This window comes from Halichoerus grypus, chromosome 9 (assembly GCF_964656455.1).
Source record: "Halichoerus grypus chromosome 9, mHalGry1.hap1.1, whole genome shotgun sequence".
NCBI classification, from domain to species: domain Eukaryota; kingdom Metazoa; phylum Chordata; class Mammalia; order Carnivora; family Phocidae; genus Halichoerus; species Halichoerus grypus.
In genome coordinates, this window is record NC_135720.1 from 13,976,399 (window position 1) to 13,993,000 (window position 16,602).

The 16,602-nt window shown below is 39.7% G+C and overlaps 1 protein-coding gene across 2 annotated transcripts in view; it reads left to right on the forward strand.

Annotated features, from left to right (window-relative positions):
* The window catches only part of RGS17 (regulator of G protein signaling 17), a 93,007-nt gene that overhangs the window by 57,905 nt on the left and 18,500 nt on the right, over positions 1-16,602 (forward strand). For both annotated transcript variants that reach the window (XM_078054563.1, XM_036070140.2), the window contains exon 2: positions 2,554-2,697. In XM_078054563.1, the coding sequence (XP_077910689.1) occupies positions 2,579-2,697 (119 nt within the window). In that variant the 5' untranslated portion in view covers positions 2,554-2,578. The remainder of the gene's footprint in view (positions 1-2,553; positions 2,698-16,602) is intronic.

The following is a 16,602-nucleotide window of genomic DNA, read 5'->3' on the forward strand; positions in this document are numbered from 1 at the left end:
CCCGATGGGGGCTCGATCCCAGGACCCTGGGATCATGACCTGAGCCGAAGGCAGACGCTTAACGACTGAGCCACCCAGGCGCCCCGTGGGGAGGTGTGATTTTAAATAAGATAGCAGGGAAGGTTCCCCTGAGAACGTAACATAGGAGTAAGGATGAAGTCAAGCACTGAGGGAACAGCCAGTGCAAAGGCCCTGACACATGACTGTCCCAGGCATGGTTGAGGAACAGCAAGGAGGCCATTGTGTTTTAAACAGAGTGAGCGAGGAGGAGAGAAAAGGAGATGCATTCAGAGAAGTGATAAAGGACCAGATTGCAAAAACATTGGCTTTGACTCTTGAGTAAAATGGGAAGCCACTGGAAGATTTAGAGTGGATTTGGGTGGAAGAATCTTTGCTGAAATCATCTACTTATGTTTTAAAAGACTCACTGTGGCTGCTGTGTTGAGACTAGAATGGAATGGAATGGGAAGAGAAGAGATGAGATGAGGAGTAGCAAAAACAGAAGGGAGTGGAAGGGAACAGTAAAGAGGCCTTGCATTTGCTGATCTGCTGATGTGAGGTCTGAATGAAAGAGAGGAGTCTAGGATGATTCCACAGGTTTTTGTTTTTTTTCCCCCTTGATCTGAATAATTAGATAAGGCTTTTCATTTACTGAAAGTGGAAGAATTGTGGGAGGAACAGATTAGTGGAGGAGGAAAGAGAGTCGGATTGGAACATGTTCCTGAGTTGAGAAAGCCAAGGGGAGAAAGCCAAGGGGAGACGTCAGGTAGGTAGTTGGATAGATGAGTCCTGAATTCGGGAAAATCATCTTTACTGGACTTGTAAATTTGAGAATTCTGAACAGGAAACAGGTCCAGTAAAAGTCTCAATGAGTTCATCAAAAAAATGACAGAGAAGAGTTCTAGGGACAGAGTATTGTGGCCAGCCAAAATTTGGAGGTGAGAGACGAGAAAAGGAAAGAACAAAATAGACTGAGAAGTGACTCGTAAGCTAGAGAGCGAATAGGTGAGTGTGGTGCCCAGAAAGACAGGAGAAGAAAGCATTTCAAAGAGGATGGAGTGATCACTCTGTCACAGGTGCTGATTGGCCTGGAGATATTGATAAAAGGACTCTTAAATTGAACAATCTGGGGACACTGTGATACATATAAAAACAGTGTTAGTGGTGGGAAGGAAACCCTTCCATTTCCCTAATTTATGTGGTCTTAAATTTATTTCTAGACTGTTCTAAACAGAGAATCGTGGGATTTTACTTTAGCCAGTCATTAATTAAGTCCAACATCATTATTTTTATCAATTTTCAGTACTTAATTGCTTCTTATATTTCACTCTTTCCTCTGACTTTGTTTTCTTCTGAAGTAGATTATATACCTGATAACTAGAAATGCTACAAGAATATATAAGCATTTGCCCATGAAAATTCTTTAACTACATCCCTTATGTGAACACAGAAAAAAATTTTTTAATACATACCTTATTCTCCAATTTAAAAAAAGTCAATGCTTGAAAACATAATTTTTAAAGCACGAGCTCACAATACCAAAATAACCCAAAGTACATGATGGTTTTAATAAGTATTGCTCACATTCACACATGACATTGTATGTACATGATTTACATACGTTGCATATTTCTGAAAAAATCATGCAGTAGAATTCATTTCTTTTTCTATGAGGTCATGCTATATTTGATATTATTCTACTCAAAGTTTTTTTTTTTTTATCCTCAACAAAGTCCTAGGTCATCTATACATAGGTGACAGCTCATTTGGCCTGTTTCATAAGGTCACAGGTAGTTCATCCTGTACCCCAATATTTTTTCTCATTTGCCATGATATCGACATTCCGCCAAAGTAATTTCCCTGGATTTGATGACTTTTTATTTTTTGACGATTCTCTACTGAATGAAAACTCATCTGGGGTGGTGGAGGGAGGGGAGGTGTTACCTTTACAACAGGGACTCCTACCAGCGAAAAAGCCACTTTGCCAATATATATGATCAAGATTCGGCCCCTGAAGGGCGAGTCAGACGGAGATGCAATGTCTTAAAAGAAGCTGAAAGAACACCAAAAACAAACTTGGTCTTCCTCACAATGTTACATAGTTAGAACCCTTGCAAGCTGATTTGTAAACCTCAATGAACCCGACTGTAAGTGAACACCAGGGGAGAAACAAGTTATGTTCCCCAGCTACAGTCATTTAGAGGTGTTCCCCAGGGAAAGCAGATGAAAGCCTTCTTGAGTAAAGACAGAAGTTAGACATAAATTTTCCAACCTTGTCTGCTTTACCTTACCGACTTGATTTTGATTACGTGACAACGTTGTTATGATCATTTTATGTAGCAGATAAGGGTGGAAGTTTGTCCCTCAGGTTTTTAAGATAGTCTCCTAAAACATTTTTCTTGAGAATTTTTAATTTGACTGCTAAAGCCTATTCATTTTTTTTTTTTTTACCTTCATTTATCTCCCATCCCAATTAAACTATGTTCCCTTCAGCAGAGGCAACGGATCTTTCTTTTAATTTTTTCATACCTTCTGTTTTCTCTCTTCTTTCAGCCAGTTGGGTACGAAAGTAGCTGAAATGCGAAAGAGACAGCAATCACAAAATGAAGGAACACCTGCTGTGTCTCAAGGGCCTGGAAACCAGAGACCCAACAACACGTGTTGCTTCTGCTGGTGTTGTTGCTGCAGCTGCTCCTGGTATGTGGCTCTCGGTAGGACCCCCCCCCCCCACGCTAGCTGGGGACTAACTGGAGTGAATTTGCAGCTTCGTTCTTGGGATCCTGGAAACCTCCCAACCTGTCTCCTTTTCCTCCCTTACGAGTAGGAATTATTGGAGACCATCCCTGGGAATAGAATATTTCCCCAGAATCTACATTTAAATTGAGAGTAAGGTAAACAGTTGAAAACTTACTTTTTTATCCTCTTTTTCTCCATCCACCCTTCTTAAAGAGATAGGTAAAATGAAGATTATGGTTATAGACTTGTTTAACCATAAACAATATTCTCCAATGTTCTGGAAGGTACAAGAACATGAAGATAATATTCAGCAGTACTGTACATCATAGTCGATGTTGTGTTTTAGTTATATGCTGTTTCACAGGATGTTGATCATTCCGTCACGGAGCCACAAAACTGTGAGTCAGGGTGGCCCTTTCAGCCACAGATGCCTGATAAAGGACAGAGAAAGAAGTGCCCCAGATCCATGTCCACAGGTCTAAAACGCCAGGGGCTATGATGGGTATGAAGGCCAAGTCAGTCAACTAAAATCTCCAAACTAAGAGCCAGAGAGCCTGCTTTCCTTGGTGATTTTATCACTGACAGGTTCTGTGACATCATCCAAAGTTTTAAACTCTGCTTTTTGGTTTCCTCATTGGCAAAATGATAAAGTTAGACAAGCTGATTCCCAAGGTTCTGTCTAATACTAAATGTCTGTGATTCAGGCACCTTGGGAAACCTGCTCCAGTTCCAAATTCCCCAAGTGCCTTCCAGTAAGAAAATCTGCAAGACCCAGAGTCCTAGGATTTATGTGGATGAGATGCCCCAGGGGGATGCTAGACTTAATGGAACTTTCCATAGAACCATAAGTTTTGGGGTCCTTTAAGATCGAATTCACAAGTGGATCTTCTGGATTAGTAGTGGTCCTCTGGATCTCCCCCGACTTATGTCAAAGCTCTGAAGAAAGGCCCAAATACTTGAATCATCTTCTTGTGTATGATCTCCGCAGTTTCCTGACATTCTTTGAGGTTATTGGTATGATATGGTGGCATAATATTCTATCATTGTGGCCGAAATAGATGAAACTTGTTATGCTTTAGCAGTAGCCTTGGTGTTAAACAAGCTCTGTCCCTTTTAAGAAACTTCATTTCCAGAAAACCATCAGACATTTTAGTAATTTGGAAGGTTTAGGTTTTATAAATATCAAAATTGCCTCCCAGATGATGATTCTTTGTTAAGGAAAATCATAAGGGACTCCTTTTCCTTCATTTTTAAGCCTTAACTATTTCAGATGGAGGAAATATTTCACAAAATTTTACGTATTTTTTTTTCATTTATCACTCCTAAAGAGATCATCTATCTCTGGTTTGAATCCATGGAGTAAAGTGTAGTGACTTAATATGGTGGTTTGGAAGTCAGACTCCCTGAGTTCAAATCTTGTCCTCATCATCACTGTCTGTTTGACTTTTAACAAGTTACTTAATGTACTCAAATTCTTCATATGTCAAATTATAGTAATAAGAATCCCTACTTCATAAGGTTGTTGTAAACATTAAATGAAATAAAACACATTCAAGCTGAAAACAGTGCCTGACACATAGTATTCATTTAAGAATCAGCTCAGTGGGGGGCACCTGGGTGGCACAGTCGGTTAAGCGTCCTACCCTTGGCTTCAGCTCAGGTCGTGATCTCAGGGTCGTGAAATTGAGTCCTGCATCAGGCTCTGCACTCAGCACAGAGTCCGCTTGGGATTCTCTCTCCCTCTCCCTCTGCACCCCCACACCCCTGTCTTTGCGCGCTCTCGTGCGCGCTCTCTCTCTCGCATTAGCTCACTGGGTTATAGAACACTTCATATTGGCAAAAATAAAATCTCCTTTATAAAGAGGAGCTGGCTTGAAATAATGTATATATATATATTTAAAGATCTGCTTATGGATATAATATAAAAACTAATCTTAGAAAGGAAAGCTATTTTATTTTAGATTCTGTGTAAGACGTCGCAAATACATTGTTACAAAGTGTTGAAGATTATATTTCTGTTTCTCATTTGCACTATGCTATGTTCCAGAAATCAGTATATGATTTTATTTACCTGCCAAAATTTATTTCTGAATTGCTTTAGGATTATAACACCAAAACAGATAAGAGTACTGAAGTTTTGTTGCACTATATTCATTTGCTGTCAAACAGCTATTTGGTGAGATTTGTTTTTTTTCGTCTCCTACATATATTTAGTGAGACTTGCTTTTATAAAGTGCACACTGAATAACAAAACATTCAACATGAGCTCGTGAGCATCAAACTGTCAGAGAACACAGACTATGGATGGAGAACAAAACAGTTTTTGGAAGCTGCATTAACTCTCCACACCTCTAAAGTGACGCCGATTTGAGCTCAAACACTTGGTGCATTGGATGAGGGCTCTGAGTTCTAGACTCAAGTGTCATTGTCAAGAACTATGTTTGTTAGCAATGAGTCATGGATGCCTGAGTCTAAGCCATAAAACACACATTCTATAAATTTATAAATGACAAATCATAGATAATTTATAATGTAAACAACTTGAAAAAAATGAAAGTTAAATTGCCTTAACTATGAATTCTAATTGTGTTATCTCATTGCGAATGAGAATCTCAACACGTGCATTTTGAAAATATCATTATTTTTATATTTTGAGTTTAAGAAAAAAAATTTTAAAACCTTATTAGAGTGGAAAAACAAAAGAAATAAATGTTCTTCAAATTTTCCAGGGTAGGTCAGAGGAGCAGAACAGAAGGAAACACTAAAAAATGTTAATTTGGGCACCAAAATAAAGTTAGAAATCAAAATATGAAGTGTAACTGTCATTTGTAAAAAGGAACAGTTGTCCTGTAGCTGATTTCTCCTCCTTTTAAGGAAATAGAATGCTAGGAAAGTAAATTTCTATATCTAATAATAAATACAAATGCCTCACCCTAGCCTTACACATTATAGGTTTTTTCAACAACATAGTATTTCCCTCAGATTTGCATTTCTCTTTCATATTTCAGTATCAGCTCCTCTCCCATATTTAAACTTATTCCTATCTTAATAAAATTACCACTGTGCTTTGGAGGGAGGGGGGATGAAACAGGGATGAAGTACAAAACTGCTAAATATTTCCATAGTTTCCTTCCAACATCTAAAAAGTTGGGACTTAATCCATAATGACTTGTTAAGCCCATCTGTTCTCTGTCCCTTTCAAGGAACCACTTCTGTCCCCAAATCAGTCTCTTTCCCTTCTCTCCCCACAGCCTTCCATTTCAAGAGGAGAAAACAAGGGAATGTGGTTTAGAGCATGTGAGCTGTGTAACAGAAATGAATCACGGAGGTCTGAGTTTGGGCCATAAAACAAACCATGTATAAATTTGCAAGTCCTTCTATACGTGGGACTAAGCTGTTCCTGACCAGAGGACAGAGAGTTTTGTGAAGACCACTTGTCTAAAGGTTCAAGGTTGCCACTGTGAAAACTTAATGTTCCTCTGACATCAAGATTCAAACAGAGGTAGTTAACTCTCTTCCCTTTTCTTGGTGAGAATGAAATCTTGGAACGATGTGGGCTCCCCACCAAATTGCCATCTCCAGGACAGTAGGGAGCAGTGAGGACATTCACACACGTGCACTCGAGATGACACGTGTGACGGGGCATCGCAAAGTAGAAACTGCTGTGGGCTCCCAAAAGTAAGGGGCCTCAAGAAGGAGATGGAAAAGTAGAGATTTCAAAATTTATGTCAAGCTTAAAGCTAATTTCCAGATTGTCCCACGAACCCTCTTCCAACATCAGAGGTTATGTTAAAATAACCCAGATTGTTGTTTTTTTTCCAAAGAAGTCTTTAGGTGCTAATCCATCCCTGTTTTAGTTCCTTGTTGCTCCTGGTGGTGTCCTATCAAGCAAGACAGATTTCCATGTTCAACCATAAAAAATTAGAACTCAAAAGACTTCACCTCTCATCTCTCAATCTCTCCAAATGTTCCTATTGACTTCTCATGCCACTTGGTGGGAGTGAGGGGATGGCTCCAGGGGAGTCTGGGGCTGGGAGCCACAGCCCCAGGGAATGGCTCTGTCTTTAGCTATTTTACATATTAGACTTAGGTATAAGCTTTAAAAAAAAAAAAAAAAAAAAGATTCATTCATTTGAGAGAGAGGGAAAGAGAGAGTGGGGGGAGGGGCAGAGGAAGAGCGAGACAGAATCTTAAGCAGACTTAAGCAGACTCCACATGGAGCCCAATGCGGGGTTCAATCTCACGACCCTGAGATCACTACCTGAGCAGAAACCAAGAGTCGGACACTTAACTGCGCCACCCAGGTGCCCCTAGCTTTTGGCTGGAAGAAAAATTGGCCTTGTTAAAAAAACTAATGTCTAGAAAATGCTGTGTCTAATGTTCCAGATAAGGAAACTGAAGGCTTCCCTACTCTCACGAAGCTCATTGGTGACAGAAGTGAGGCTAAAATGCAAATCTCTTAATATCCAGTCCATTGTTTTGTCCACTTGAAGATGACACTTCCAAACTTTTCATTTCTTTGTTTGATATGAACCATTTCAAAACTTCCTAGTTTTCAAATTGAATTCACAGTCCTCATGCACTACTGTGTATTGCCTACAAGATTTGGCCCACTGCATTGGATATTCTTCATTCTCCTCAGGAGAAATTGTCCCACAGACTGAAATTAGCTAGCCCTGTGAAAGCTAAAATTCTCTCCCTTTTGGACACATGACTTCCCAGAGTTCCCAGACCATGGGACAGATCCTACTAAGAAGGGCTGGAGAAAGAAAGTTAAAATTAATTCAAGTCAGAAGGAGGCAAGGGGCAGCTTAGAAGGGAAGGCAGCTCCTCTATAGGAGGATCCGGAGAGGCAGAGAAGGGGAAAGTCAGATGGCATAAGCCTCCCAGAATGTGGAAGAGGAATGCCAGCCCCCACCTTGCCCTGTGGGGAGTGTGGGAGGAGCTGCCTGAGAGACGCCTTCAGAGAGCTGGGTGCCAGGTAGGGTCAGAGCAGGAACAGGGGCTATAGGAGGCTGAGAACACAGGAAGTGTGCTTGCCATGGAAAGGGAGTTCCAAAGAAACAAGGAGTATCCTCAGAGTGGAAGAGAGAGAGGAGCCTCACTCTAGCAAAGAAGCCCAGAGGCTGATAGGAGGAAAGATACTGTAGGTATCGGGGTTGGGAGTGTGTTCTGGGACAGGGCCCTGCATGGGCACGTGAGCGGGGTACACTGGCCTGGAGATTGCAGTTGACTTCAGATCATTTCAGGGTCAGACTCAGAGAGCATCTCTCGAATCTCTGCTGACTCACTATCTGTGGTGATGTGGTGAGGGCCCCCTGGGTCTGGATGGGCCAGGGTGTGGCAGACGTCTAAGATGACCTTGGCATTGAGCTGGTGCTCTTCATACCCGTGGCCATGCCTCCCTCTGCCCTGAACAAAGCTGAACACAGGGAGGGCCAACTCACTCTACTGGTTTTCATATTAGTGAATTTCCTTCTGTTTAACATGTGTTTCTGTTTTGGGGGTTAATACTTTTAAAATTTATTATGTGGATTTTATAGTTGAATTCATAAAAGTTCATATCGGTCAGTTGGCACTGAACATTTCTGTAAACATATACTAAAGTTTCATACTTTAAAATAGTCAAAAATAAGTTAGCTATTAACATATTATTGACACATAGTAGGTGTTTAATTAATACTAAGGTGTTAGATGGATGACTGAACTTGGATTTTCTATTTGAGTCCAACTTTATAAAATATGAAAATTCATGTCTCAAAAATTATTTTAAAAAATAACAGGCATATTCACTCAGGCCTTTGTATAATTATGTGGCAGGTGATGCTTATTAGGCACCAGATTCCTTCTCATGCACCATCTTCCTTCATTCTCCCTTGTGCGTGCGTGTGCGCGTGTGTGGGTGTGTGGGTGTGTGGGTGTGTTAGCAGTAATTAGTAGTAGAGAGGGCCAAAGGTTCTGGGGGAGAGCACCAAAATCTCTTTAGTGTTTCTGGGATATAAAGTCAAGAAGGACAAAATAGAAGGCTGAAGAGATGGGCAGTGACAAGCAATGAAATGCCTTTAGTGCTATATTAAGGAATAAGGACTTCATACTGCTTTGGATATAAGAAGTGACTGAAGATTATTAAATGAGGAGACAAAGCCCATTGTATATTTTAAGTCTATCCTTCCGGAGGCAGTGGAAAGTATGTGGGAGGACAAGACAAAAAACAAGGAGAATATTAGGAGGTTTTGTAATAGCCTCAGTAAGAGATGTTGGGGGCCCCAAATAAAGCAATGATAAAAGGAATGGAGAGATTACCGATTCAAGAGACACTGGATGTACAGTCAAGAATTTGCAATAGATGAGGAAGAGGAGGGGAGGATACCGCCATGTTGCTTGCTCCCGTGGCCAGGTTGATGGCGGCCCCATCAAATGAGAGGACACGGCAGTAGGAGGTTGTTTAGGGCAGGACAGGTGGTGAGCTGGACTTGCTGTGTTGAAGGCACCCAAGAGTTAGCTGTGGAATGAAGCTGTGAGCTAAGGACGGGCACCTCGGGAAATTCCAATGTTGAGAGAGAAAGCAGTGCAAGTGCCTCATACATGGAATGCAGAGAAGAGACAGTCTGAGGGGTAACACGAAACACAGTCCTGGCACAGAAGCCATGAGAAGAGCTTCACAAGGAAGGGAATGACGGACGTTGCCAGTACCCAGCACACCAGGGTGGTCCAGTGCGGTAAGAATCATGGGACATCTTGTCACCTGGTCAGCTGGAAGCTTCTTGGTGAGCTCTGGGAGAGTCAAGCTTCTCTTTAAAGTGCCCAAGGAGGGGGCGCCTGGGTGGCACAGTCGGTGGAGCGTCTTCCAACTCTTGGTTTCGGCTCAAGTCGTGGTCTCAGGTTCATGATCTCAGGGTCGTGAGATCGAGCCCCGCATTGGGCTCCACACTCAGTGCAGAGTCTGCTTGGGATTCAGTCTCTCCCTCTGCTTCTGCCCTGCCCCCCAGGTAAGTAAACAAATCTTAAATAAATAAATATATAAATAAAGCACACAAGGAGGAAGAATTTAGAGAGAAAAGCTGCCCACAGTGAAAATAAATGCTCCCCTCCTCAAACACTGTGAGGCACCCTGATCTCAGGTGAAGGTTCAGTCTGAGGAAAGATGGAGTTCCCTTCTTGATTTAATCAAAGCAAAATTATTCAATTTCTAAAGCATTAAGAAATTCAGCCCTTTAAATTCCAGACCAAATTCATTAACTCTCTGGACAATATTTAAGAACTTCCCCTCCAGCCTCCCCAAGTCAATAATAATACCAAGCATACGGTTATGACATTTTTGCTACCCCTACCCTATCTACAAAATGTAGTCATTGTTACATTTGATTGAAATAAGTATTAACTCTTTATTTTTTTTCTTCTCATTAAAACAATTATTTCTTTTAGGCCTGGCTTACTTTTTCAAGGTCTAGGCACAATAGACCTATTAAAATATGCCTGCTATTTTAGGACATCATTCAGGAATTACTTGTTCCTTGTCAGATACAATAATAAAATCCACTTCTTCTGAATATGAAGTTTATTGTGATATGATTAAGTATGATGAATCTGCTTAATTGGGTTGTAGAAATATTTTAACTTCCAATGCTATAAAATTTGTATCTTTGTATCAGATGTCAAAATACTATATATCAGTGTACACCTGGGAGCATGGGTTCCTAAGGAGAAAGCAAATTTTTGCCATTGCTAATTTTTCTATAAAGCACCATAGATTATTTAAAAGTACAGGACCATTTTAATCAACTGATTCCATAAGTAATGGCAGAATAATAATTCCATGTGTTTTATTATAAACAGATGTCGTCTTGCCATATTTAAAGACTATATACAAATTCTAATACATCTTCCTCATATAAATAGCCTACTTACAAGAGACAGCAACACTGGAATTAGGCCTGAATGTGTCCTTGTTCCATGACCTACAACTGTGAAACGTTCGGCAAGTGACTCAATCTTTCTGAGCCTCGGTTTCTTCATCTGTAAGATGTAATTAATAACATTCATAAGTCAGTGAGTTTACATTTCAGTACGTTCTAGAGGTCCTGAGTAATCCCTTATTGGTAGGTATTTCTTCTGCCCCCCAACCCCCCATGAGTCTCAGTCTGAAAGGAAATTACCAGATTTTGTAGGATTTGACCACTCTATGCTTACATGTTGTCAGTGAATGTAACAGAACCCGTTCCTGCATTCTCTGTCCCTGGCCCTTTCTCCGGAACTGTCACATTCACCTGCACAGGTACAACTCAGCATTCCTGGAGCACGCACCACACCGCCATAGGATTCCCAGAGGGCTGTATGTTCATTCTATTCAGGGGCTCAGTTTCTCCACAGATCAGGATTATTGCTTTCAATCCTAATTGTTCTCAGGGATGCTTCCCGCCTCATCCCATACATATTCACATACACAGGAACTAGAACATAGCAGGCGAGGGATGCATGGGGGGACGGATGAGTGACCACCTATCAGATGTCTTTCTGAGTATCAACTGCTAGAGTCCTAACTCTTTCACTCTGCTTTGGATGAAAGGCACCCAAGTTAACCAAAACCAGAAGCTTGAGCTCCAGCTTAGCTGATGCATTTAAAGACTGAGATGACTACTTGCCATTTTAATAACAGTGTCTACTAACTAAATAGAAGTCCATTTGGCCTTTTCAGATCCAAGATATTTGCTTTCCCACAAAAGCATCAACTTAATTATGGCTTACAGGAAAAATTACAGTGGGTTGAAGGAAGAACTTAAAATAGGATTTCAGTCAACCTGAGAACTGAAATAGAAGATTCTGATGATTGGCGTGTATTATATAAAGTACATCTAAATATTGAATCCTGTACTTCTCTTAATTTTAAGGGGGAGAAAAAAAGAAACCTTGTTTATACCAAATAAAAAACTTCGGTTATTTAACTAAAAATAAGCTTTACATAATGGATCCAGATTTTAACTATGTAATAACTTGTTAGCAGTTGGCCTTCTAAATCAAATGTGTCGATGAACTAAAATACATAGTTTGGAGTTTGAAATAAAAATGTTATACCAATGGAAAAGGGGAACCTTTGAAACCCATCTTTTCAAACAGTAGCATGTGTAGAGAGAAATTGGTAGCAAAGAAAGAGAGGATGAGTAGATAAAAAGATTTGTCTTGGGCGCCTGGGTGGCTCAGTTGGTTAAGCGACTGCCTTCGGCTCAGGTCATGATCCTGGAGTCCTGGGATTGAGTCCCGCATCGGGCTCCCTGCTCAGCAGGGGGTCTGCTTCTCCCTCTGCCCTCTTCCCTCTCGTGCCCTCTGTCTCTCATTCTCTCTCAAATAAATAAATAAAATCTTTAAAAAAAAAAAAAAAAAGATTTGTCTTTAGTTTCCATGCATCGAAGGAAGAAATGATTGCTTACATATAGCCCAAACTGGAATGAAAATCGTTTGGAGAATCTATTCTCGAAATGGCTCTTTTAAAGAATTCTCAATTAAAAAAAAAAAAAATTCCTGTCTGCTGCTAGATAGAAACCTTGTCAAATTAATTTGTTTTAAGAACATATGACTTATGGGGCGCCTGGGTGGCTCAGTCGGTTAAGCATCTGCCTTCGGCTCAGGTCATGATCCCAGGGTTCTGGGATCGAGTCCCACGTGAGGCAAAAAGTCTGCTTCTCTCTCTCCCTCTGTTGCTCCCCCTGCTTGCACTCTCTCTCTCTCTCTCTCTCTGTCAAATAAATAATATCTTAAAAAAAAAAAAAAAAAAGAACGTATGACTTAAGTTCCATATTACCCCAGCAAGAGACATCAAACAACTTACTATTGGAAAGGATAACTATAATGGTAATAGGATTAGGCTTGCCTTTTTTTAAAGACTAAATTATTCCTAAGTCAAATGACTTAGGGCTGGGGACCATCCAGAACATTTTCTAAATACCAAAAAGGAAAAATGGGTGCAATTATGCACACCTCCCGAGATTAAAAGTATCCCCTTCAAGTTTGATTATTTCGCTCACAGAAAAACTGAATGACTCCTCTCCAATTCCTTAGAAAGATATAATTATCAAACCTCCACACACATAAGAATAGGTATTTTCCCAAATAAGGGTAATTACTCCCAGAAACTTTCTCAGTTTTCTTTTATTCAGATTTGATTTAAAAGGATATTTATAAAGGCAACACAGCCATCTAGTGGGCAGATTTTTAACAGCGGATTATTTTATTTTGGAGAGGTTTAAGTTTATGAAATAAAAACTTAAGCCAAATAAAATACTCGTTTTATGACACATGATTCTATTTCTCCTATGTCATACGATTATTACACATGATTATCAAAAGCAGGGGGAATATTTTTAGGGGCAATGTTTTGTTTTGTTTTTTTAGACAAGCATTGTATCACATTTCCAAACACAAATTTCTAGCCACCATTCCCATCCCCACATACCCCATTCAAAACCGAGCCATTTTTCCAAAATGTATACATAAAACTGATGAGGTTGAAGTCATAGGCTTGACGATAACTGATTTGTTTATGTGAGAAATTATGGATGGCCTGTGGTTACTGCCCTACCTTCTGGTGCCTTTTCTCTTCCGTTTGTCGTCTTTTCTAAGCAATGTATCGGTGCCGTTCTCCTTTCTGCATTCCCTTCTCACAGTTACTCTGCTGATGGGAGCAAGTTGTACTTCCCAGGAGGCTCTCGGCAGTAGCAACCCCTGATCTGCAGTCATGAGTAGCATCCTCTCTTCTCTTCCTCATTTAGGCTTTGCTGTCAAAAACCCTCTGTACCACTCCGTCCTGGTCATCTCCAATTCCAGGGAATTAAGAAATTGCTCCTTGCCAGTATCTACCGTATATTCAGCCCTCTGGGCAGTAACTCCTATAGCCCAGTAGCCATGGGACAATTCCAAGAGAGAAGGCATTTGCACGCAGTCAACTGGTTTGTCCTGAGGTTTCCCGCTTCCAAACATTGAAGAGCAATCCATCTTTGTAAATAACGAAGAAGCTAAAAAAGGCCACAATTAATTCTTTTATATAAAGAGAAGTGGCATTGAGTAGTGAAGATGAATATGAGACCGGAAGTCAGAAGATGGGAGTTCAAGGCCAGCCCTGATATGATTTAGTTGTGGGAATGGTGTAGATCAACCTCGACTGTTTCCTCTGACATAAAATGGGAATGATGAATAACAAATCCCCTGCTTACCTTACAGGACAGTTGTGAGGAAGAAGTAGTAAGGTAATGTATGAGGAGGGGTTTTACAATAATGGCAGAGTGTAAGGCTTTATTTCCTCAAATTGAAATTAAAAGGTCTTTGGTAAACGTGGAATTGTCATTTCAATATGTGACTAATTTGCCCTTACATTTAATTAAGCATGTGTAATAATTTGCCTTTTTGCCTCAAGTTTTTAGTCTTTGCTTTGCAACCTTGTGTAGTGGGTCTTAACATTATCCCCTTATGAGAGGAGGAAAATAAAGCAATAAAAGCAAAAGTCATCATAAAGGAGGTATATTTACTTTTGGAGAGCACCTCATTGTCTTCTTGGCCTGTTACATAAGCACACCTCACTGCCTATTCTAATGTATCACTGCCACCCTGAAACATCTGATCGGCCCATTTTGATCTACATTTATATCGTGCCTTTTTACAACTCCCAGCCTCTTACATGTGACTTTCCCCCCTCTGCTTGGAATTCCCTTTGTCCCAGTCTCATCTGAAACACCTGCCTTCATTGTTCAGCTCAGTTTAATCATTACCTCCTCTGCAAAGCCTCTCTCAATTCTCTCATGCAAAAGTGTAGACACTGTAACTACCTAAGAAACATTATATGCATACCACTATTTTAGCTCTCATTGCAGTGCTGTGTGATGCTTATTACCTGTCAGAGCTTTTCAGTTTCAGAGGCTCTGTCATATTCATCTTGAATTTCCAACCCAGGCAACATTGCATGAACCAGGTGTCTCATACATATTTATAAATTGTTGTTGACTCCTAAATAAAGCTGTAGTATTATTTTACCATGGTATTTTTACTGGGGGAAAAAAATGAAACATTTGAAGAATAACTACCAATTCTTTTTCAGAGCCTGAAGGATGTTGATTCCATTTTTGCACTGGAAAATTTGAGGTAGAAGCTGTTAAATAAAAAAAGAAAAACTGATATACTGTGAGAATTTTAAAATACTGAATAGTATCTGTCTTTACCAATGACAGTGGATCTTTCTTGAGCCTTGATGTCATAGTGAATTAAATTCAAGCATCCTATTGATTCTTCAGCTGAGATTTTGTGTAAATTTATGTGGTTTTGTGATCGGCCCCCATCCTAGAGTTACCATGGCTACTGCAAAGTTTTCATCTTATTTGCAGCCATTTCAAGGGCTCTCCCTGAGAACCAGTTGTTTTTCCTACAAAAGTAGACTGTCTTCCAAAATAGGCCCCACACACATCCATGATGATGAATCAGTAGGTAAGCTCTGTAATGGGCAGCAGGTAATGTTTTCCCCACCCTACTCATTCAGCGCCCCTGTAAGCAAACAAAAAATTCACCCACACACAAGGAAAGCATATTTCCTTATTTTCTGAAATGTACCAAATGTATTTCTCCCTTCTCAAAGTCACCATTCTATAAAATTTCTAATGGGGTTTTAAATGCTTATTTTCGTATACTTAGCCTAGATTATTGGCACTGTCGTCTATAAAATACTTAAGCTTTGATCAAGACTCCCACAGTGAGCATTATACATGCATTCTGTTCTCTTTATGGCTTTAGTTGCTTAAAAAGCAGAAATGTTAGTTAAGAATGTTACAAACATTGTAAAAGGGAGAAAAAAAACATGTCTCCACATGACTACTCGTGACTGTTAAACTTGGTTTACTTTTAGAGCTTTTCTCAAGCACATGAACTATGTATATGTTGATTTAGAGCAAATATTTCCTGTCATTTATTACCTTAAAAAAAAAAAAAACTCCACTATATTACTTAGAGCAAGACCAGCTGAAACTTAGTCATTCCTAAGACATAGATGGAAAGCAGTCTAGTACCAACTCTGTTACCATTTTATCCATTTCTCTTCATCTTAAAGTGGCATTATTAGCAGTTCTTCATAACTGGAACTTTGAAACCAATTTTTTAAGAATGGTAGTAAAGGAAAGTTAATTAAAAGGACACTTGACAATTGCTGAAAGTCCATTTCTTTCTACAGGGCAATATTTAATCCAATATTAGATCAAGAAACGGAGTAAACACTGAACAGTTAAGCAGTTATTGAATATCTGTTATAAGCAGTTTTAGTACAAATGTGTGTCCATATTTTACCATCTGTAGAAATGAAAGATATAAACACAACCCAATATTTCATGATGATCACTCTAATATGGTGGCATTTGGGATGTTTGTAAATATCACAGAAACAGATATAAGAGCCAGAATTCATGTTCAGAAACTTGTGAATCACGCATGTGGATTCCAGATTTGTTACTCTACAGCAAAGACACAATGGAGAACAAACTTTTTTTTCTAAGATATTGCCTAAAGTGAAGTGTAGCTGCATTTGTGTGCATACTCTTCGGGACACTGTGGAAATGGAACAGAAATAAATTCTCAAGGAGTTTATTATTTAATCAGTGAAAGCAAGCTCATTATCTGGCCTTTTTATGGTATCTTACCATGTGTGCGCACATACACATACAAGCTCAGTAAAGGTTGGCAGAATGGGTATTAATATCCTATTTAAATATGATCTCTCCAGAATTTACAAAAATTTTGCACATTTTATATATTTGGCATCATGAATTTCGCCCAGGAAATTTCACAGGATGTTGTCAGTATGTATTCCTACCTCCTCCCACCCACTTTCCCATAATTACT